Consider the following 24,081-nt stretch of genomic DNA (forward strand, 5'->3'; position numbering starts at 1 on the left):
GGGTGGTCAAGATGGTCAAGAACCTTGCCCCTGCCAGCAACCCTTAGTTTTCAAAACCAGAAGAAACAAAAGCTAGAGATTTTGAAAACTGGGGAAAAGAAACCAAAGAAGCAGAGTCCTTGTTGCAAAAGTTTCATCCATGTCCTAGTCTTTTCCCCCCTGTTCCTGTTCCTTTTCAGACGAAACTGCATGAGTTCTCTGTATTCCTTTAACACTGTAGAAGGACAATACAATTTTTTTTTCTTTTACACAAATCTTTTCCTGTTACTTAAAAATGATTCCTGCTGTTCCCCAACTGCTGGGGGGGGGGGGGGAGCTCATTTGTTGCCATTTAGCAGACATTTTTAAACTGAAGAAAGATACAGTTATAATCATAGGAAATTGCTTCCATTAGCTCATTTAATTTCCCCTAATCCTATCAACACCCTTGTAAAAGAAGGTGTGCTCTGCAGATGACAAGGGAGGGAAGCCCAGAGAGGTTAAGTAACATTCCAAGAGTCACACAAGGAGTAAGAAAGGAAACAATGGATCATATTCGATCACCTCAAGCATCCTTTCACTCTGTAAAACTGATTCGCCCTTAAAATCTTCTCCAGTCTTTCCCAGCATAAAAGTGCCAATAGCTGCATACCTTATTACAGTAAGCTTTGAATAAGTAGTTTGTGATTCATTATATAGGGGCTCTTTGTGATTTTGATAACATCTCAAAAGAAGAAAAACTGATAATTTAGCAGTTATTGTCTGAATAAATGAGGCCATCCTTCATTAAACAGCGCAATATTATTATGTATATATTCTAAAGAAACAAAATTACTTTACACCTATAATTTTTTTTTAAATTATCACATGTTTCAGTTTATCCTGATAGATTTTCCCCTCCAATGTGCTTTAGTTGTTGATTTAAGTATCCTCTCTAGGGCCATGGTGTTCACCCACAGACCCCAGGTAACAGTCTTGTGCTCTGCCTGTTTGGGTGTGGGAAGGGGAGAGGCCCATGCAGCCTGGTTTTCTCTGCTTGCTCCCCATCCCAAGAGGACACAGGTAGATAGCAAGTTTCATAGCAAACATTAGTTGCCACTCACAGAGTCCTCTTCTTGGTGGGCAGAGGGCAAGAGCTTTCATATGTAAAATACACAATCTGCAAACAACCTCAGGAGGTAGCTTACCTTATTACCACCAATCTCTAGATGTGAAAGTTGCCCTCTCAGAGAGGTTTAGGAACTTGGTCAGGACCACACAGCCTAAACCCTCAGGGTCCTTTACCTCCTATTCCTCCGCCTCAGGAGGAAATGCCTTGGCCTGGAGACTACATCTGGGTCCTTGAGTCCCACTCCTAGGGACCATGGCATACATTTAAATAGACACATTGGGGAGCAAAGGGTGCTGTGTGCGCCCAAGAACGAGAGATGTCCCATAACCCCTCCACTACCATATTTTTGGCCCCAAGGCCTTGAACCTTGTGTTTGTTGCTTCGTTTAGTCCTGACAAGAACTTTTAGGATGAACGAAGTAGCACTGGCTTCTTTTGCAGGTAAGGACAGTGAGGCTCAAAGAGGTTCAGTATCTTGCCTAAGGACATACAGGCAAGGGGTGGACTAAGGATTAAAGCAATGAACGTTTCACTAGTTCCTCTTCCTCTGGACTCCAAACAGGGGGAGTCAATGGGCTCAGGGCTCAGAACATCAAAATGTCTGTCAGCAGGAATTGAGTAGTAGGTGTTGCATAAGTGGTCCAGGAAGAATTCGTCCAGATGCTGTCTGTGGTTCTCAGAAGGTTGGAGAGACTTCTCCAGGATGGCACCAGGCAAAGCCAGTTCCCAAGAGTGCCTGGGTGCAGCCACCAGCAGCCTCCTGGGCCAGGCCACAGCCTTCCCCGGTGGCTGCCATTCCCTGCCACGCTCAAGGGCCTGAAATGACATTTTCCACATGTTACCTGTCTCCACCTGGAAGGCCTGTGCGAGTGTTGAAGCGGCTCACTCACCCCTGTCCCTCCCTTAACGCCCAAGGGGGATCAGGGCATATCTACGGAATTCACAGTTCTCCCACTTCTGCTCACAATGAATACTGTCGCCGGGCTCCTACTGGGGTGGGGCCTGGCTCATGAGAATGATAATGGGCTCCTCACAGAGTGTGGAGAGGTTCTCCATCTGAGCCGCAGTCTTCTTCAGCAGAGACCCACAAGGGCGCCTCAACACTCGCGCTTCAGGGTTCAGGGAGGGAGGGGTCTGCGGTGCCAAGAGCCGCGGTACCAGGCTGCAGGATTGCCTTTGGTGTCACCTCCTCCCGCAGCTGTCCCTTCACACTTGCGTGTGCACACAGGCCAGATGGAAGGCGCGATCCTAACTGCTGCCTGAGCAGGTGGGAGGGAAGAGAGACGAGAGGTATTCCATTGGTTGTCTGGGAAAATGAATTGCACCTTCCCCTCACTTGCGGAGGATCAACTTTTCCCACCCCCTCGGGTGGGCACTCATCACCCGGGGTCGCAGCCAGAACCTGGGAGCCCAGTGGCCCCAGTTCGAGGGAAGTAGAGCTGGGCGGGCAGTGGACGCCCCCAGTCACCGGGGGAAAGTGCTTCACGATGTCCCGCGTCCTGAGGGTCCCCGCGCCAGGGCGAGCGGCCCCGGCAGCTCGGCTCCCGCCTCCAGCTGCCCCGCACGCGCTGGCCGCGCCGGGCCCCCAAGGGTTAAGCGCGGGCTCCGCGGCGCCGCGGCCGATCCCGCCACCCGGTCCCGGGCGCAGAGAGCCGGCCGCCACCTGCCGCGCGGAGCCGCGGAGCGATGCGGCGTTGGAATGAGGAAGCGCGGCGGCAAGGGGAGGGCCCGGGCGCGCTGCGCGCGGGGGTGGCGGCGGCGCGCCGAGCGGGCCTGACGCGGGCGAACGGGCTGCAGCCCGCGGCGGTGCCAGCAGGTACGGCCCGCGCCGGCCGCCGTCCCGGCGGCCCTGGGGGCCGGGACCCAGCCTCGCGCCCTGGCAAAGTTTGTGCGCGCGGTCCCGGAGTTGCGGTCGGACGGCACCGCGGGAAGCCGCCATCCCGCGGCGGGGCGGGGACGGAGGCGGCGCGTCCCGTTCCGCGCCCAGCTCCGCGCCCTGGTCCCTGTCCCGTCCCGCGCCCATCTCTACGCCCCGCTCCGAGTCCCCCTCCGCGCCCGGCTGAACGCGGCCGCCCCGCGCCGCCCTCTCCGAGTTCCGCGCCGCCCTCTCCGAGTCCCGCGCCGCCCTGCGCCGCGCTCGGGTCCCGCTCCGTGTTCCCGAGCGGTGAGCCGGGCAAGGGCAGGGCCGTGCGCGCGGGGCGGGGCGGCTGCGGGCCGGTAGCGCCGCGGCAGGAGGAGTGCACCTCCCCAAAGTTTGCGGAGCGCCGGCGGCGGGCGCGCGCTCCGGCCGCCGCCAATCTGGGCGGCCGCAAGTGGCAAAGCGCCGGCCCGCGGGGCGCGGCGCGGAGGGGCCCAGGTGCGCGGCCCGTGGGCGGCGCTGTGCGCTCGGGGCGAGCCGGCCGGCAGCTAGCGCGAAAGCCGGGTCGGAGCCGGCGGGGGGTGGGGAGGGTGGCGGAGAAATGGGGAACAATGCGAGTGAGCAACTTCAGGAAGTCATTGTGAAAGAAAGCTGGGAAGAGCTCGGCGGCCAAGTTAGCAGGGCATTCTAACAAGTGCATGCGCGGCCCGCGCCCGGGGCGGCGACTGCGGCGACAGCCTCAGGGTCCCCGCGGAGCGCCGCCGAGCCCGGGCGGGACTTTGGAGGTGGCGAGGCGGCCGGCCCGGGCGAGCCCGGAAGGGCAGAGGGAGCCCCGGCCCCGAGGTTGCTCTCCGCGCCTGAAGATCAGTCTTGGCCCCCAAAGTGCGACGCACACATCCATGTGAGTGTTTTCGAATTGAATTTCAATAGGAAAACTCCGGGTAGCTGGTGGATTAGGGAGAGAGGAGGGAGAGAGAGAGAAGGAAAGAATGAGAAGACAGGGTAATCAGATTCGGAAGCCCTGGTTTCGCTCAGGTCGGCCTCTTGGTTCTGCGGACGGTGAGAGCGCCCAGGTTGTCAGAGCCTCCGCCAACTTGTGCTGCGACCGCAGGCGCAGGGCCGGGCCGGCAGTGGGGCGCTTGTGCGGCGCCCTGCTGTCACTGTGAGGGGGACGTTCTAGCCCCACTTACATTACACTGTATAGACCTGCCTCTAGCTCATGGAAGTCGGGCTTTATAAAGTCGTTCGTACAGAGCTTTCCTTTCTTATTTCTGGGGTGAGAGCGTTTTGCTTATACTGTAAAATACTTAGATCGTGCCTGAAGTCGCTTTCTGCAAGATGAAGAATTACCCCGGTTTGAAAAGTTAGTAGGACTTCGCTGACTGCGATTTTGGCTATCGGGTTTCTAAACTCCCTGGTAATGAGGCATCAGGTTACTAGCGACTGGATTTGCAATGTATGTTAAAAAAAAAAAAATCGCCAAGGGTCCTCCGTGGTTCTTAAGGAATTGTAGGGAAAAGAAGATGGTTTTTTTCCCTTCTAATTCGGAGGCACAGAGTATGGCGTGTAGAAAGCCGACAGGCACAGCTTTCCAAAGCAGTGCCCCCATCGTTGCTCTGGGCTGCAGCCGGCCCAGAGCGAGTTCAAGGCAAGCTTGCCTGCCGCTCACCCTGCTTCCGACTGTGCATCTCAGCTCCCAGGTACCTTGTTTTAAACTTGGAGACAAACTGCTGTTGAACGAATACTTGCTTGAGAGCCAAATCAACTTCTGTTAAGGGAGAAAAACGTATGGAGGTTGAAAATATTTAATCTGGACAATATTTAAAGTTTCATAGAAATTGAAATGGTTGCAAGGATTTGTTCACTTGGTTCTGAGTTGAGAGACAGGAAACTGCAGGAGATGGTGGGAGCCTTGTGAATTTGTTTCTTTGTTTGAAGATGTTTGGTGAGGCTCCTTGGACCCATCTTTTATGTGGAATTTTAAAAGTACCAGTTTTTTTTTTTATATTAAATGTCAGAATTATTTTAGTGGCAAATGAGGTTATTTGATATGTGGCAAAAAATTTAAACAGTGCCAAATATCCGTGACAGGATTACCTGCTTCCATCATAGAATATGCAGAACATGTTAAAAAAATAACTTGTATGAACAGATGTGGATAATGATGGCATATTTTAAAATCCTGTACACTCCTGGTTTCATGGAATGCATCCGATTTCAAAACTTTCCAGGAACATACGTGTTTATACCTTTTTTTACGTGGCAAAAAAAAAAAAAAAAATGTGCTTCCCGGTCTTGGAGTCCCCCAGAGCGGAGGCCAGAGCAGATGCTTGAGTTAAAGGGTCATGCTTCTTCCCCTTTTGTTTCATGGTGATAGTTGAAGGCAGGAGCTCTAAAAACTCCAGCATGCTTGCTTGTTGGTGTAATTCACCAGCGTTTTAATTGAAAGGATACATCCTTACACATCCTCCTGGGAAATCAGAAACATGGTAGCAAGAGGAGCTCATCCGCTGGGTCTCACCGGGTGAGCTTGTGGGTCCCTAAATAAAAGTGGGTTTTATCCTATTCTTGTGGGTCCCTAAAATAAAAAGCATGCTTGCGTATTCTTTTGAGAACTTGGTCCATGGTCTCTTGAGAGAGGATACACTGAGGCTGTCCTTGGCACCATTTTCTTTGTTGAAAAATTAAGATCCTAGTGAATTTCCTGGCCAGGACGTCTGAAGCCCCATGGTGCTGGGGTCCACCGAGCCTTCATCACTTGGCTAGGGACTTAAGAGTTTGAGGATGGATGATGGTTCTTTTTTTGTTGTTGTTTTTGTTTTTTTGTTTTTTCCTCCCTTCATTTGGATTGGTGTATTTCATGTTTGGGTCCAATGGCAGCATATTGTCAACATAAATGTCAAACTTTGCAAATTTGCCACAACACTGTCCTACAGAGTGCCCTGTGACGAAACGCCCCCGCCTCCCACGTGTACAGGTGTTCTGTGTATACCTCAAGAGTATGTGTGCATTGACAGATATAAGAAATAAAGGAATTCATTGAGTCTGTGCACACACACACACACACAATCACATAGCATGCACAGGGCACAGAGAGAGAGGTGTGGGGGGCAGGGCGAGAAAGAGTCTTCACATCTCACAAACCTAACCTGAGTAATAAAGTATCGCCATTTAGGTTCTGTGTGTTTGGTTGGTTTTTACCTTTCACTAAAGCAGGATGGGTTTTCCTTTTTATACTGTTGAGTGTAGATGTAAATGATATGAGTACTTTGGGTGTTTGTCTAACACTGTTAACCCAGAATCTGTCAAGGATAGCACCATTTCGTGGCATGTGTGTGTTTGTGTGTGTGTGTGTGTGTATGTGTGTGTGTGTTTTCCTGCTCCTCTAATCTTTGTAATTCTGAAACAATTTCACTATGAGATAAGTATTGGTTTTTGTTGACTTATCCTGATGGAGACCCATTCAAGGAGCCAGCTCACAGAGAGCACACAGAGCCCCTTTTATGTTCTATGGCAAGCTTTGGAACTTGTCAGCCTGACTGGCCTTTTTGGGGACTGTGACTCCTGCTTTCGGCCACGAGATGCTGTACCTCACGGCCTGGCTGTCAAGGTTTCTCCCTGCCCTGTGTCGGTAGGTTATTCTTTTGAGAACCCTCAGGTGTGGGTGCGTGCGCAATCATTCTGGGTCCTCGAAACACAATATGTAAAAGCAACAAGTGACCCATCCTCTCAGGCTTTCAGAAGAACCTTGATCTTGTTTACACCTTGAGATGGGTCATTGTTTGGCTTACACCAGGCACAGGTGCATGTGTGATCTAGACGTTAGAGAGTTTGTGTTGCAGAGTATGGGTATGGAACACATACACATGTGTGCATTTAAAGTTCAGATGGGGAGGGAGATAGGAATGGGGCCGGCGTGCGCCAGACCAGACTCCAGCAGCTTCTTCTTGGAGACCCAAGGTGTTACTGCGTTCTTGGCAGTTTAAGAATCGACTTCACAGCCGGGGGGTCTCTCTCTGCCGTTCCTGGGATACGCACTCCCATCCTTCCCCCTTCTGCGCCATTCCGAGGATGGCTTTTGTTTGATGTCGTTTTTAAACGCGCGATGCTCCTCTGACAACTCTCTCTCAGACGTGACAAAACGTGCAGCGTGAAACACAGCCAGACAAAAGACACAGTGCACACGCTCCTGAGTGGGGGTGGGGCAGGGCCCCACTCCCCGCTTCTGTGTGTGTGTGTGTGTGTGTGTGCGTCGCTGGGGGTCACTCCTGAGAGGGGCCCACAGGGCGCCCGTGGTGGCCGCGCCCCTAAAGGCCACGTCCTCCTCACTTCCATTGGCTTTGTGTCCTTCTCAGAGTAGACTGTGAGCCACAGGCGGGACCCACAGGTGTCTTCAGGGACCCGCCTGGTGACAAACTGTTAAAAGTGGTGAAAACCCAGAGTCGCAGGTGGGAGGTCCGCTGTCTTTCCCCGGTTCAGGCCTGGCCCTGTTTCCCTTCTCCCGTGGCCACGGCCACGGCCATGGCCACGTCGGTTGGCCTTTGGGGAACTCACAATTCCTGCTGACTAAAAGAGCTCCGGCCCCACCACAGGCCTGTCGAATGAGACATCCTAATAATCTCGGAACCAGTTTCGGTCGGCACAGGAAGCCCAGGCTCCCTTCCTGCCCCTGTTTTCCTGAGAGAAAACTATCTTCCCTCCTTTTTTGCATATTTGGCGAATGGTTCCACCTTTCTCTCCGCCCCAGGGGAGTGTGAAGGCGGTGGCAGAGGACAGGGCCTACCGGCCTGCCACCCAGGGCAGCAGGGTCCTTCCCAAGTGGCTGAGTGGAGGGGACTCCACGTGCGTGACCCGGGGTCCGAAGACCCCCGTCCTCCAAAAGCGGCATTGGTGTGGGAAGGCAGCACCCCCGCGGTCGCTGGGAGGCACGGGTTGACGGGTGAGTGCCACTCACACTTTCTCTGCCGCGCTTACGAGACCGGGACAGCCAGCATGGCCTCTCTTCCTGGTGGCCTGCGCCCGCCCAGCCCGGCCTGGCTCCCCTCCGCAGCCTGTCTGGGTGATGGAGAGCATCATTAGACACCATTGGCATGCGCTGCTTTCGGGTTGTCCCGTGCCCCACCTCCTGATGGCTGGTGGCACGGGGCCACGGCTTAACGGATTGCCTAAAATGGGGCCTAATTAGTGGAAAAGTGCCTTCTTCATATTTTCTCACTCAAGTGTGCAATGATTCATTTTTCTCCAGCAATCAGCTCACTGCTGAAGGCAATCTGACTCTCTTCCTGCCATTTTCGCGCCAAAAGTTAGCAGTCACAGACACGGTGCAGGGCTTCCCGGCTGGGGGGGGGGGGGTTGAGGGGGGTGCAGCGGGGTGAGGAGGGGGCACCCAGCATTGGTCCTCTGTCCCCCTTCGCAGCTCTTCCTTCTCCCTCCTGGTCTCTCTCCCTCTTCCTCCTTTCTCTGGGTGGGGTGGTGGGGGAGGGGAGGTTGCCTTGGGAGTCCATGGAAACAACTAAGAACAGCATCAAGTACATTTAAGTGCTCGTACGCATCCCGACAGAGTTTCAGGCTCCATTTTGGAGATCATCCCGATAGCAGCCCTCTAAAGCGTTTTCTGTTAGTTTGAAACTATTTAAAATGGAACACTATGGCTCAGAGTCCTTTTCTGAAGCGCAGAGTTCTGCTAGGAATATTGATTCGCCTGTTTGGGGTGAATTTCTCTTGTGGAATCCGATTTTCACTGGTCAGGCTGGAGCCCATGAAGCAGCACAAAAGACCCCTCCTTGGCCCCCGGGGTGGGGGGGATGTTTGCTTTAGAATCTTTAGGAGAAATGAAAATGAGGAATTGATCTTTTATGAGCTTGCTTCGGAGACACTCTGAAACATCCTCCCCTCCCTGTGCTTTTAAGGCAAAGAGAGAGAGCAAGCCGGTGACCCCCTGGTGCGAGCCCCACTTTCCAGCCTGAAAAAGTGACCTTTTCCTTCTCTTTTGTGGCGAGTTTTGTGGAGGGCAGAAAATTAAAATGATATTCAAAGAGATCCACAGTGAAAACATATTGATAAATTGTGTATCCCACTTCATTCAACCAAAATCACTCTGCTAATTATCTGAGGTTGTTAGAGATAAGGCCATTAATTACCATTTAAAAATGGTTTGGAAATTTCTAGTGCTTTTCTGCACGTGTGTTCCTGCTTCTGCCGAGAGTTGTCTGTATTTCCCTGCATTTAAAGAATTTCCAGCTCTGTTTAGAGCAGCCTGGGCTCTTGTGAAAGAAATGAAACTTGCTGAACAGCAACGGTGAAATACTTAAAGTGAAGCATTGAAAATAAATAATTTAGGCTCCTTTAAGGGCTGCCAGGGAATCGGATCTACCCGGTAGTGTTTAAAATGAGTTTTCCTCTCTTTTGCCCTCTGACGGACAAGAGCATTTCTCTGCCAGGTTACAAATAAACACACGCCGATTTCTGTGGCCCCTCAAATGAGGAAGTTGTAAGCTTTCTCCCCCCGCACCCCCCTCCCACCAGGTCTGCATTAGGACCTTGTAGGCTAAATGTTGGGTGGGGTGGGGCCCCCAAACCCACCAGGATGTTGCATTCATGTGGACCATGTCCTTCGTTCTGTGGTTTTGGGTGTTTTCTCTTCGGGAGCCCTCCAGGTTGGGGCTGTAGCACAGGGAGACTGAGCTCTCTCTCACATAATAAAATGGAAATCTAGAACTTGTCTTGCTAATTCGCTCCAACTTAAACAGCCAGTTGAGACTATCAAGTAGTGTTCTCTTCTATGATTATTTGGTATATTGCCAGAGGAATCATTCTTACCAGATAACTTACCGAATGCATGTCTTCTCCCTTTTACTCTTCTCAAAACAGCTTGGTTTGACTTCAGTGCGACCGTTTGAGGTGAACAAGGTGAATTCCGGAGTTCTACTAAGAGCTCGGGCTGGGATTCAGAGAACCTGATTTGCGAATCCACATTTCTGTGTTCTGGGAACCAAGTTTAAAACTGTGACCATAGGATTTTTCGTCATTTTCATGAGGTTACCTTATTTCAAGTGATTTTAGTTGATGATCTGTGAGTGTTGCTGGTAGAACTGGGGAGCTCAGAGAGCACATATTGCAGGGAGAATTTCCTGTTTGCCCCGGAAGCCGTCCGTGTGCTCATCGTTGAGGGGTTGGGGAGGGGGGCGGGCATCAGGGTGTCCGTCTGCAGCCCCCTCTCCAGAGCCGAGATGAAACCTCCCTTCTTACTGGTGCCCCCCACCCCCGCCCTTAGACTTTTCCATTGCAGGGAATAAGAAGAGGTAGATAAACAGGGTAATGATGAATCCTGGGGCATGTTTGCTCCGAAACACATTTTCTCTGTGTGTGTATCTAGATTTTGTAAATCTTGTCTCATTACCAACCAGACAACAGAAACTTATCCAAAATGGAAAAAAATAAAGGTTAATAGTAACTAGCAGATTGTTCTTGGTGGTTGGTCGAATCAGCAATGACTTTTCAGTTATTGGAAATAAACATATTTGTATGGATTTGTCGACAACTGGACGTTCCTATCAAGACTTGGAGAATTGTACTTCTCGGGTCTAAATAAATTAGATCTTTCACCAAAGAAACTCACACAAGCCCTGAAATTAAAAAAAAAAAGAAAAGAAAGAAAGAAAATATCCCAATGACCTTATAGAAGGCCCAGAATTACAAGTGTGTGTGTGTGTGTGTGTGTGTGTGTGTGTGTGTGTGTGTTTGGAATATATGTATGTATTTGGAATGTTATAAGTGGGTTTGCATGTTCGGCTTTAATTTTGAGCTTTCACATGTCCCCACTAAAAGATCTGCTAATATGTTAAGTGAAATCACTGCTGAAAAGGCAGGATAATATACTGTCTTCTTTGTGAGAAAAGCCCATTGTCTTGCTGAGTAAGACACTTTGTGAATATTGTAACTTTGTATTTATGCATTTTTTTAAAAAGTGGAAACGACACTTCACACAAATTGGAATACAAAATTATGCCTGGGCTCTGCAGTCTCCTCGCTTTATCATAATAAATGACAAAACCATCAGCACTTTTGGGACCATCATTATTTGGGGACAGTTTATATATATATACATTTTTTTTTTCAAGATGTTTAAGTCTCATGTTTGCTGCATGGCTGCTGACCATGCATGAAGGTCTCTAAAACTGGGAAGAGGGTAGAAGGAAATGATTCTAAACTTAGATTTTTACTTAAGTGATGAAACGAAGTGTAAAAAGCCATTTATATTTGAGGAAGCTGCTTAGGAAGTGGCCCATGATGACAGTCAAAATCGGGAAAAGTCCTATAAGCGTGTATGTAAATCTTTGACTCTGTATGTCTCTTCTATGGTGGCTGCATACACAGAACTTACAGGTATGTTGAGAGCCTGCAGTCTAGGAGCAAGGTGGTCTTTCCTGAGCGGTCTCTTCTCTTCATAAGAGAAATGCATGGTGCCAGGACCTTCCCAGGCCCCTGCCTTTTCTGTTAAAGAAAGAAAGAGAGAAAGAAAGAAAGAAAGAAAGAAAGAAAGAAAGAAAGAAAGAAAGAAAGGTTGGTTGAATTCAGTATCTCCCATCTTTCTTATACCTCACTCTGAGACGGGGGCTCCGTGGTACCATTTAGTGATATCCGTGTGTTCTTTCCTTTCTGTACTAAATATCTCTTGGCTCAGACCATTTTCACACAGCTTGGTTTTTAGCTGTATTTTGAAAAGTCTTCCTCAGTTCCCCGGACCCTTCCTCTTTTGCATATCAGTTTCTGCCCCTAGGGAGGAAAAAAAATTGTGAGGACAGAATTGCACATCTGAGCTAATTTGCCCTCAGAAAGCAGGTTCGCTGTAGAACAAACCACTGGAGGCGTCTTCTGTGGCTCAGTTAAATATGGGGGAGGGGAGCCATTTGAAAGCCAAATTGGATTCCCTGCTGTCCTGTTGAAATCTTGTTTTTCATTGTTATTTGCGCCAGCAATGCTCTGTGGAATAATCATGAAAATGTGTAGATTGGCAGCTAATTTTTGAAAAATGAAAAGAATCAGAAATGAAATAAGAGTGCCCAGAAGTTTCTATGTTCTCCTGACCTGTTTTGTCAAGTTGTTAGGAAAATCTATAAGGTTCCCCTCACCAGACACAAAGACCTGGCCAATTGCTTCAGCTTTCTCTTGGAACATTTTTTTTAAGATACCATGTAATTCATAGCAATATGATAGATTTGCAAAAATAAAATCTACCAATCTGCAAAATGAAAGAGCTCTCTCTGGGCAGGAATAATGGGTTTCATTAAAGAGGTCTGTGACCTAAGGCATTTTAAATAGTTTATAGGCTTGGCCTGTGTTTTCCCCCTGTGCCCAGCCCCTTCAAAACAAGCATCCTTGAGTGTATAAGGGAAAAACCCCAAAATGGAACTCTAGTGCAACCTCACTTGTTGGGGAGGGAAAAAAAAATCAATAGCATGCACCTTGTCAAATAAGGAGACTTTAAGTTTATTGGAGAAGGTTTGTGATGAAAGTTGCCTTGCTTGTGTAGGATTACGAAGGAGACACTCCTTTTCTGTTAGGACACAGGTAACTTGTTCACACTCCTTGTCCATTGCCCATCTGAAATCTGGGAGCATGGCACTGGGCTGAGGGGTTTGCACAGGCTGGAGTGGTGGAGTGAAGAGTGCGTCTCCGTGGAGCACTTGTGGGTTCAAGTTCACTCCATTGTTGTCTAGTTCGCGCCCTTGGCGGGGCTGATGTGTGGTTAGCCTACATCATTCTCATCCGTCGAATGGAAATAAAGTACAGATTATGTACAATAATCGTACTCCTATGGCTTCATCATGAAGATTAAAGGTACACACTTAGCAAATGAGTCTTGAATACTAGATCCATGCCGGGCACTGTACCAGGCCCTCACACAGAGCAGTGGGCGAGGGGGACAGCGTGGACAGTCTTGTGGTTCTCTGCAGTTTGCTTGTTAAATGCCGTGGTCGGTCATTTAAACAAAGCTAGCCAAGACCAGTATCCATTCCTTCACCATCTTTTACTGGCACATACAAAGTTCTTAAGAAATGAGATAGTGCTGGACAGAGGTGACCATGTGTCTCAGGGAAGAGGAGAGGCATTGTTTTTCGGTATTTATGTATTTGTTTTGATGGAAGCATAATTATATTAGCGTCAGGCATACGGCACGATGACGTGGTGTTTGTGTACGTTGCACGTTGATGCCCATGACAAGCCTCACCAACAGCTGTCACCAGTCAGAGTCACAAAAACCTGTGTGTGACTCGTACTTTTAAGATTGACTCTGGTAGCAGCTTTCGAACAGGCGGGACAGCATCTTACCAGCATCCCGCTGTACAAACATGGCTTTTTTTTTTTTTTTTTTTTTTTTAAATTTCGTGTGTGTTGTTTAAACCACAGAGAGCTGAGATCTGTAAATCTTATGGAGGGGCTGGGTGCTCCCAGGGAATGGCTCATGGCCAGTTAGCCTGCCGTGCACTTGGCAGTGCTGGGATAGCCATGACGTTGGGCTGCTTGGAAAGTGTGTGGTTCTTAACAGGCGCCTGGGTTTTCATTTCGACTTCATTAATTCCAACACCTTTTCAGAAGTATGGGAGAGCGCTGCTGTCTCATAGCAAGTGCTGCGAAGAGCCGTGTTCATCTCAGGGGAAAGCAGGGTCTCGTGAGGAGGGCCGAGGACCGCCGCCAGCCCCGTGCACCTGGCAGTGGCCGTCGGGGCTTCCTTTGGCTCTCGGGGCTGTTCTTGGGGCTACCTGCTTGCTTGCAGGTACAAGTGAAGACACTCCTGGAGACTTGCCCAGCCCCTGACTCGGGAACCCTGACTGCCCAGGGCGGTTCTTCCCAGGAGAGAGCCAGGTCCTAGGCCCTCATGGGTGTGGAAGAAGGAAAGAAGGACAGGGTCAGGGAGGTGGCGTTTTTCCAGAGTCTTCCCCTCCCTGAGGGAAACTCACTGGGGACGTCCCTGGCAGTAAGACCCCTTTTCTCTGGCGGGGCGGCTGGAGAAGCACAGAGGTTCTGGGCTAGCTTTGCTCCTGTCTCTCACTTCTTTTGCTCAATCTTCTGCAACCCCCACTTTCTGGAGTCACTGAGGTACCAACCCCGCTGAGGGCACACTAGGAAAGTCCTGTTGGAGCAGAAGGACCAGACAGACAACAGAGGCAGAAACAGAGAGGGAGGGAGGAGGGTTGAAGGAGACAGAAGGAAAGATGGGAAAAGATGTTCCATTCCGTGCCCGCTCCGGAGTGGGATATGAGCTGGCAGCGGCTTGTGACGGTGTGCTCCTGTCGAGGGGCGGCCAGCGACGGCTGCTGTCACGTTGGCCTTCACTTATCTCCGCATCTGTTTCCCGTGTGTGAGATGCAGAACTGCTTGCTCCAGAGAAACAATAAGAGCTTTCAGGGCTGTGGGAACTGCCCAGGTGACAGGTGTTTGCTGATGTTGTGTTTTCTGCCCTGTCGATCAGTGGAACTCTGGCCTTCAGTTGTTTGTGTCTTTCCCGTGCAGGGGAGAAAATCACAGTTCACCTCTGTGAAATATTCCTCGCCTCTGGCATCTCTGTGGTCCTGGTTTTTGTTTAAGGGCCGGTTTTCATAATGGTTATGAATCCACTTGTGGGATGAACTCATCTTTCTGATCATGGAGATTATATCCAGCCCGCACCATGTTTTCCACTCGGCCCTGGACACAACTCCATGTGGGAGACGAGAGCTCGGTAAACACTGCCTGAAAATAAGCACTGAGCCTGGTCGTGCACGCAGTGGCCAGGACGGTGTGGCGTCCTGCTGTCCCTTCCCAGATGCCCACAAATGTCTCTCTATGACCTCGGTTTCTCGGAGGAGGTGGAATTTCCTCTCCCTCAATTAGTTTCCTGTTGCCAAATTATTCCTTTGGTCTTTGCCTAAAAGCCGTCACTTTTTTCCACAAAATCATGACTGTTCCATCCCAAGAGATGAAAATTTGGGAGGTTGTCACGTCCCACACCTCCCGTGTGATGGCAGGCCAGACAGGCCGCAGCATTCTCAGGGCCCGGCGCAGCCTGGGAAGGTGGGCACTACACCCAGATTGTCAAGAGGATTAGCACAGTGGTGACAAGCAACTGTTACCCCAAGCAAGGGGACCCTCTCGGCACGGCCACACACCATAGGCAGTAGGTCGTTTGGGGGTGTGACTGGAGATCTCAGCAGTGCTGGTCACCCAGTGGAGTTCCGCATGGTGGGGGGACAGGGGGTGGACCTTCAGTGAGAATGGGAACAAGCACGTTGACACCAATTCATGGTCCTCTGCTCGGTGTGGCTGATCCCTAGCACAGTACTGTCCTGAGTGTCCAGGAGGCTGCTGGCGTGGGGGGATCTGGGGGGCCTGCCTCCAGGAAAGAACACATCGGACGCACAAGCCAGGGGACTGCCCAGGACAAGGGCTCTCCCACCCAAAAGAGCTTGGTCTGGGACTCGGACCATCTGTGTTCTGCTTTGTGGCACTTGTCACATCTCCCACGTGAACCAGCAGATGCATGATGGGGAACCTGGTGGGAATGGATTGTGCCCTGGCCTCAAACGCAGAGGGTCCCCACTGTGCCTCGACGGGGGACACCTTCTCCCTTAGAGCCAAGATGGGGGCCTGAGGAAACAGTAATTCTCTAGTTGCACTTAGCTTGGATTGACACTGGGGTACCGGATAAATCAGTCCTTCAGCTGAAAAGTGTGTAGCCACTGAACTGAGGACATTGATGTAGATTTGCAAAATAAAAGACACGTGACAGATTCAATGAAAAAACACTTTACAAGAGGACATTTGGAATATGTTTAGTGTCCTGTTTTTGTAAAAAGCACTGTGTGTGTGGAACTTATGGGCATTTTCTTGTCTTTGTTAAAAAAAAAAAAAAGTTGTAAAAAATGTGTCACTTGCATGGCGAGAAGGGTCCAAGTCAACATTCTACAGATTCTGTGTTAGTCCAGGATTTGTCACAACAAGATTTGAGTAATGCCGTCTGTCTCGCCACTCAACTCAGGGCGCTTGAAGACAGGTCAGTGACGCCGCACTGTGCCCACCTTCACTGAGTAGAACCCCACATTCATGCCACCCAAAGATGACAAAGATTTTTCTCATGGGAGCCCATCCTGTCTCTCTGTAATTGTTTGGATGGTTTCAGAAGAATCATAGATTTTCACGTAGGGGGCCATGAGACATTGGGCGCACAGGCAGTTTTGAGCTGGTTCCCAGGGCTGGTTTGTCTGGCTTCACCTGGCTTGTGGACCCTCAGTCTTGCGGCAGAACCCACGTGAGGTCAAGGGCCTTCTTCCCCCTCTGTGGCCAGCGGCCATACCCCTGTGCCCCACAGCAGCCTGGAAAAATCAGGTCACGCTTCAGACCGGTTCAGTGACTTTCAGAAATAGATGAAAACCCCTCCCCATCCAGAAAAAGTGACAGTCATTCGTGTCTTCTTCGTGACTTGTACTGATACTACAGAAATTGAAAATATGGACTCCAGGGGGACCATAAAGGCTGTTCTATACACGCACGTATCCGCCCCTGCCTGCATAGTTCAGTCCCCTGAACCCCCGACCCGTGGCCAGGTCTGCTGCAAACTGGCCTCACACTCAGATCCACACACCTGAACCAAAGAGGCAGAGGCACCCCCCCCCCAAGAAACAGAGGTGACCTGAGTTAGAGCCAACAGATGGACTCAGTGTGTTGCTTCGAGAAGGGTCTGTCCTGTCAACTGTCCAACAGAGCATAAACGAGCAGATTTGGTTGAGGTCATCCGCCGCTGGCCACAGATCTCCCTTTCCCCTGGGCTCCCAGGGGTCATCCCCTAGGGCACCTATGATCTCCGAGGGCAGTCAAGGGCCCGACTGCCCCCACCAGCATGTGCGGCAGCTCACCCCTCAAGGCAGTTACATTGGCTGTCACCACCAAGGGCGGCTCTTCCCAGTTGGTTTTCTGTTTTTTAAAACCGATGTGAGGAGCCGAGCCATGTGTCAGCAAACAGGAAGGTGTGGGTGCTCTCCCCGCTTGGCTTTGCTGCTGCGTGAGCTTCCCTTCTCCCTGCGTGAGCGCATGGGCGACGTCGGAGGCAGGGTCCCTGAGCCAGTGGCGGACAAAGACGGACGCGCCCGCGTTGCCCATCTGCCAGGCTGGAGGTGTATTCATTATTGATGGAGGGAGTGCGAGAGCTGCTCACAGATGCAGCCCTGCCTGGGTAAATGAGACATTCTTCAGCAAATTGCTTCGTTTTTTGATTGCTGATTGTACGCGTGTCACCAAGCTGACTCAAGGTTCATCGATGCATGCTCAGTAAATTAGAAAGAACATAACTATGGATCAGCCAAGAGAATGAATTCTGTGCCTACAATGACCCAGGGCCATTTAATTTTCTGCTTAATTTTGTTGCAGTCAGTTTGCATTTTGGGTTATTATGCAGTAGGAAATTAACAATAAATAACAAATTTGGTCCTCCTGTGCTTGTAATGATATTTTTATAAATCTTTGTAATGCTGTTTTTAAAAGGATCAAGGTCTGTGCCAGTCTGATACTCCAGCAAGTATGTGAGGAGGAAAATGCATTATTCTTGGTAGATAACCTTGTTGTTAAATACATAGAACGTGTCTCTCTCTCTCTCTCTATCTTATTAGTAATTTGCTTTAAGCTAAAATCCCTTCCTCTCTTTCTCAGATAACCCGAGGACAATGGACGCTGATGAGGGTCAAGACATGTCCCGAGTTTCAGGTGAGACCCTGTGGGGCATGGGGGGCCCATGAGGACCCCTCTCCAGGGTGCCGGGGCCAAGGCGCTCGCTGTCTTCCTGAGGGAGGAAGACAGGCTGTCCTGCAGAAGGGAAGACCAAGATGGAAGTTGTGTCAATGTTTTATGTCAAGTCTTAGAGTTCATCCCTATTGGAGAACCTGAATAGAAAAATCTCCAAGCATAAAATGAGTTCTGCTGGAAAATCTGAGAGCACCCTGGAAAAGGTCCAATATATGTTGATTCTCTTGTGGAGGGAGGAGTGACTGATGAGTCTGCTCTGGACCCCAAGCAGGTGCCAATTGAGGTGTTTAAGTGGGAGATGGAGGAGGGGGCGGGGGGGAGGAGGAGCTGGAGAAAGAAATTGAAAAGCATAGTTTTGAGGCACAACTTAGAATATCTGGTAAGCTTGGAAGCAGCTACATCTTCTTTCAAGCCATATTTGATGCAGCTCTTGTCATCTTGGGAGACCAGGAAGTGGAGCAGTCGGGAATGGGACATAAAGCCTAAGGGGCGGGTCACAGACTGTCCCGCTAGTCGGTGCTGAGCGGGGTGACCCACCAGCCCGTCCAGCAAAGCCCCCATGGCTCCCATGTTCCTAGGCATAAGAAGCCCCCCTGGTGTCTGGTCCTGAACCCCGAGGTGTCCACTGCAAGAGCAGCCCCTGTGGGCTGTGGGTTTTTATTATTTTACCTTTTAGGGCCGCCCAGGCTCATGGCCAGTCCTGGGTGGGCGTCTGGGGCAGGATGGCCTGGCCTTGTCATCTGGGCCCGGCTGACCTGCCCCCCCACCCGTTTGCAAGTTTGTATTGAATTCTGCCCCTCAGTCTGAGTGGCTGCTGCCCAACCTGGTGGCTGCCCGCTCACTGACGCATGTGCAGGGGAGACAGTCGAGTTCTTGCCACGGTCCCAGACATCCCCTGCCTCCTTTGGGCCAGCGATTCCGGTCATTCGACAAGTGTGGGCTTGAGCTCTTGGGGCTACGAAGGAGTTCTCCCTGGAGATGCACCCGTAAGCACAAAGAGTATTGGAGCAGCATTGGCTCTGATGTCCAAAAAACTGGGGCATCTCTTCACACTTGTTTGTCCCACTCTTCCAAACGGGGTCGGTGTGAACACCTTCATAGCGGAACACGTCTGAGACCTAGGCTGACAGGCAGGCCGCGTTCGGGATGGCACGCAAAGTGTGATCCATTCTGTAAAATAAACACGCATCTCACATGCACGCACACACTCACCATTCCTACACACTTGCATGCATGCTGGAGAAGGTTCTGGAAAGAGATTTATTAACCTAGACTTCCCCTAGGCAGCTTGGTGACGGGAGGGAGGGACGGGCTGTGGAAGAGGGGTTGCCATTTGCTTTACAGGTAGTATCTACTAGCTTTAAGTTCTACTTGCATATTTGTTTTCCTTGAACAAATTCTTTGATTTTTTTTTGTTGGTGTTGTTTGTTTGGTTTCTTTTTCTTTTTTTTTTTTTTTTTTTTTTCCCCTTTGGGTATAGGTTTTGCTTTTGGCTTAAGAGGTTTCTTTTTAAAAAAACGTTTTATTCTTTTTTAATTTTTATTATTATTTTACATTCCTCACCATTTGGTACATCATTAGTTTATGATGGAGTATTCCATGATCCATTGTTTGCCTGTAACACCCATGGCCCGAGACTGCCTGAAAAATGAAACTCTTTTGTGGTCAAGAAGGTTCAAGACGGGATCTGAAATTTAGTTTGTATGCAAGGGAGGTGGTACTTCCAAAACACTAATAGCATTCTTGGTCGATGAAATTTGAAGTGTCCTGCACAGCCCATGGGGCATCTGAAGGGTCCTGCCATTTTTCCTAAAGATCTGAAGGATTCTTCTAATTCTTGCTGCTTCTCCAACTCAAACCTAGTCACATCACTTTGTCTTTTCCATTTCTGAAAATTGAGGGTACTGTCAGTTATAGAATAAGGATGTACAGGGGTGGCTCAGTTGGTTGAGTGTTTGCCTTCAGCTTAGGGTCCTGGGATCTGGGATCGAGTCCCGCATCGGGCTTCCTGGTCAGTGGGGAGTATCTTCTCCCTCTCCCTCTGCCCCTGCCCCCTGCTTGTGCTCCCATGCTCTCCCTCTCTCTCAAATAAATAAATAAAATCTTAGAAAAAAAAAAAAAAAGAAGGAGGACATGCATTTAGTCAAACAGGAGTTGACATTCTTGATCTGTGGAGGCATATGTTACTCAGTCTCCGTCTTTCCCCCAGAAAATTCTTCATGGTCAGGTTTTGCCCCCAAGAAAGAAAACAACAAACTTTCTAAGGTGAACCAGGAAGTTGCCAGGTTCCTGGGTTCAGATGCTCCAGGATCAACAGTTCCATCAGTATCTGAGAAATATTCACCTGAAAAAGAAAGAAATACTTAATATCTGACTTCCCCCCCACCAAATCACCTGATCCTTTCTTTCTGATGGTTTTTCCTTTAGGGCATATCTTATTCATTCTTTGGGTAAAGTTTGTGTGTGTGTATGGTTGTTTTGTTTTTGTTTTGTCTCTTTCTTCTTTGTCAGTCTTTCCAAAATATTTTTATGCCTACACATTATTTTTTGTTTTGATTTCTAAGGGAAGAGACATAGTGAGGCCAGTATCTATGTCCATCTCTGTCCCCAACTATAGAACCTGAGAGAGGTCCCATTCTGCCTCCTGGACAGAGCACTGTCATGTCACTGCAAAATGAGAGATGTGAGCCAGTGGATTTTTAAGGATCCTCTGACTCCTGAAAGCAGTACAGGAAGTGTTCTCAACGGTATTTGTGATGTTTGTTGGGACACAGAAGCAAGAAGTATGCTCTGTAGGCAGCATAGTTTGCTCAGAGAAACGAAGCTCATTTCTACTAAAATAGAAGTGGAAAAGGTCATCCTAGGAAATCGCTTGATCGAATGCTTACGTTTACCAAACACTGCCCTGGGTGTTGTCTCTCCTCAACTTTACAAGCCCCCAGTGAAGAAGATACAGGTACCATTTTCCATTTTCAGGGAGCTGAGATTGGGGAAATTTCAGGAACGGACCAGAAGTCCCACAGGGAGCCAGACAGGACGCTGGGATGCAAGCGTTTCCACTGTTCTAGAGTTGGGAGTCTGTGTTCTGACTTGTTCTTTACCCCCAGGAATGATGTTCCCCTGGGTAATTGCATATAAAAGCCACTCCTGCACTTGGGAGATGGGGACTCACAGAACTTTGTTGGATGAATTATAATCTACTTGAGAAATTAACTTGCTTGCTTTTGATAAGCTCATTATACAATTTTCTCATCTAATTTGCCCCAAACACTTCTCACAGGTAATGCTTTATTTGAAGCAAAAGCAAGTAGTAAGATTAAATAATTGCTAAGAAGTTTCTTTCGTTTTTCTAAGTGAGATTACATTGCACTTCCTAAATTATTCCAGGAGGAGCACTCAATCTCTCGCTGTCTACGGCCCCACATGTTGCCTGTCTTTCTACGTGAACTTGGGAGAAGTGAGAGCACTTGGTGCACACAGACCTCATGCTTCCGTGGTGGGCTGCCATTTAGAAATGGACCCATAGGCTTCTTCAGCATATACACACTCACACACATTATTATTTTATCTTCACAGGAGCCCTGTGAGTTAGACCAAAATCATGGTTTTTAGCTTTATTTATCTGTTGAGGAAACTCTCTTAAAGAGGTGACTTCCTCCATGTTTCTGTCCGAACTGTATCCCAGGTCGACTGTGTGTTGGGATGCGTTGACTTGATCTAACAACCTTACTTTTGTATCTCTTATGATCTTTGCATGGCTTTGCCTTTTCAGTGGTTCATGAGGCGAATTTGTTTAAAATCAACACATGAACAATCTTCGCTTGACCGGAAGGTTTTCCCAAAGTGGTCCGTATTCACCGTAGAAATCTCCAAGCGTGAGCGAATCCAGGGCCATAGGGCACCAGGGCTCATGGGAGTAAGTCAGCCTCAGCACCACCCAGACTTTAGGGGTTTTAGGCAAATCAGGCCTCCTCCTAAAATCTCTCACTGAGCGAAGGTGAGCGGAGACTGTGTGACAGCAGGGCCCTTCGAGGTGGTGGACGGGTGACTGTTCCCTCACTCCCCTCTCCTCTAGGTCTATGCCGGGGACGACAGTTTACAGTCCCTTCTGCCCCTGTGTTTCTCCCACATAGGGAGCTCCCGTTGCTCTGTCTGACCCATGCATCTTGGACTCACCCTCCCTGCTGCTTTCTTCTTCCTCTTTCTCCCCGTGCAGGAAGCAGTGGGAGGACTGAGGCATGGGCTGTTGGGTGCTGGAGATCTGGCATTTCATTCAGTGCAGGAGCCCGTCCAGACCCACAGAACCCTTAGCAGGCACTTCTAAGATATAACCATCCTCAGTAAGGTGTGATTAGCCTTATCCCCTAACCCACAGAGCAGTTAAATTACGAGAAGAATAATTAGAGTTACTTGGACATGCTTTAGCTAAGTAGAGCAGAGACCCATGTACCTCCATTGGATAAGTCCTAATTCTTCAACCAGGGAGGTCATGGAGTACTCCAAAAGGAAGTGTCACAGGGCAGATAAAACATGCCCATAAAGTTTTGTTGCTCAGCGTCCCACGCCCACCCCATAATAATGATACCCGATTAGTCACCAAGACGCACGTGCACACCACCTTGCTCTATACACCTCTAATCTTGAGTCAGTTGGCTCATCCGGAGGTCTCCACTGTCTGTTTTGGGGGAGGGGGAGTCCTCAGGAGGTCTTTGAGAAGGCAGGTGGCCTGGGTCTCCAGTCTCCTCCCCTCCCCCCCCCCCGCATTAGCCCCCACTTGGCACTGAAGTCTGGTTTTATGTACTGAAGTTCTGTACAATCTGACCACCTCCCTGAAGTCCTCTAAGTCTGAAAACCATTGCTCGAGGCACAGGTAAGGAAAACCCAGTTATCAGATGGTCCATTTGCCTCCTACTTTCTCCCGTTCAGTGGTTCCACATTTGTGGAATTGAGCACGAGACTTTTAGTTACTGTTACTTCTCACCGTTTAGAGCCCTGGAAATATCACTGACCTAATGCATATCAACGAGGCTTTCCATCAGTTCCTCTCCAGCTTTTGTTTTTTTCTTGTGAAATCCTTATAATCCCGCCCTGCCTTTAATGACACGTCTCACGTTCGCTGTCCAGATAGACCCAATAATGCTCTTTCTGAAAACCTGCCACTTGTGGCAGCTGCAGCTAAGCTGAAATATTCTGCTACAGTGTCTTGTTCCCAGAGAATGCACGGCTGTCCCCCAAAACATTCCCTCCGTGCCTGCCCATGAGGTCACGTCCTCTCCCGGGGACACTTGAGCGCGTCTTGTCCGTCCCCCGGAGTGTGGGTGTTGCTCTTCCAGACAGTTATAAAAACGTGCAAGCACACTTCGATCTTCCTGGCCAGGTTTTCTAGTTTTCAGCACTATCCTCGCCAAAGTCTGGGCTCGTCTGTGTGGGGATGTCCTCTGCCTGGAAGCCGGGTCAGCAGCCCAGCCGGCAGGCGTGTGACCCCCGCCTTCCTCTTCTCTGTTGGCATCATTTAGGGCTGGCATCTCCCCTGGTCTTCTGGAGCGGCTCTGATGGGTTATTTCACATCAGCTTTGGGCCTTACCATCTGTTCCTTGCATGTGGTTTGTGTCTCCTAACCTAATTTTAAGTAATGCCTGGGTTGGGAGATACAGGTGTTTCAGTTTCAAAGGAAAAAAAGCACGTTTTCTGCCAGTTGTGGCTTCCCAGTGCTGGATTTCTGGGAGTAGGGTGGGAGTGGGGGAGAGGCGGGTTCCCCGTTGCTGGAGCCTCTGATACAGTCACAGTTGCTATGGCCGTCTGTCAGGGAAACACTTTCCTTCAGTCAATCTCATTTTGTGCAGGATAAGCCGCTTGATAGTTGTGTGGATCCTGTTTTCGTGTTTCAAAGACAAGAATTCCACAGAAGGAATGGTGGCCCCAAGAGGCCTCAGATTCCGCATTCCTGCTCTTTGCAAGCTTGCTTTTCCCACCTGGTTGGATTAAAGTGGGTCACTAGCAGAATATTCTCTGGGTCTTTAAAGGGCAGTGAGCAGACCCAGAATGTAGAGCTCTGAGCAAGATAACCGGTCAGATGACCTTGAATGACAATTAGTCTGAAGGTGGAACAAAGCCCACTTACAAGGGGGTAGATTGGACCATCTTGGAGGAAAAAATGTGGGATAACGGGTGGTAAGACTTACAAGGGCAGATGCTTGGGGCTCCTGGGTGGCTCAGTGGGTTAAAACCTCTGCCTTCAGCTCAGGTCATGGTCTCAGGGTCCTGGGATCAAGTCCCGCATCAGGCTCCTTGATCAGCAGGCAGACTGCTTGTCCCTCTGCCTGCTTCTCCCCCCGTCTTGTGTTCTCTTTCTGACAAAT

At 49.7% G+C, this 24,081-nt stretch overlaps 1 protein-coding gene across 35 annotated transcripts in view; it reads left to right on the forward strand.

Annotated features, from left to right (window-relative positions):
• The first annotated feature begins 3,210 nt into the window (after positions 1-3,210).
• The window catches only part of IKZF1 (IKAROS family zinc finger 1), a 95,074-nt gene continuing 74,203 nt past the window's right edge, over positions 3,211-24,081 (forward strand). For 7 of the 35 annotated variants that reach the window (XM_082692802.1, XM_082692807.1, XM_082692815.1 and 4 more), the window contains exons 1-2: positions 7,660-7,886; positions 17,630-17,683. In XM_082692802.1, coding sequence (XP_082548928.1) covers positions 17,644-17,683 — 40 coding nt within the window. In that variant the 5' untranslated portion in view covers positions 7,660-7,886; positions 17,630-17,643. Of the gene's footprint in view, positions 3,849-7,208; positions 7,887-16,920; positions 17,157-17,629; positions 17,684-24,081 lie in introns of those variants that run through there. The other 28 variants (XM_082692806.1, XM_082692813.1, XM_082692816.1 and 25 more) reach the window with 19 other exon arrangements.

Source organism: Mustela nivalis (assembly GCF_964662115.1).
Source record: "Mustela nivalis genome assembly, chromosome: 12".
Lineage (NCBI taxonomy): Eukaryota > Metazoa > Chordata > Mammalia > Carnivora > Mustelidae > Mustela > Mustela nivalis.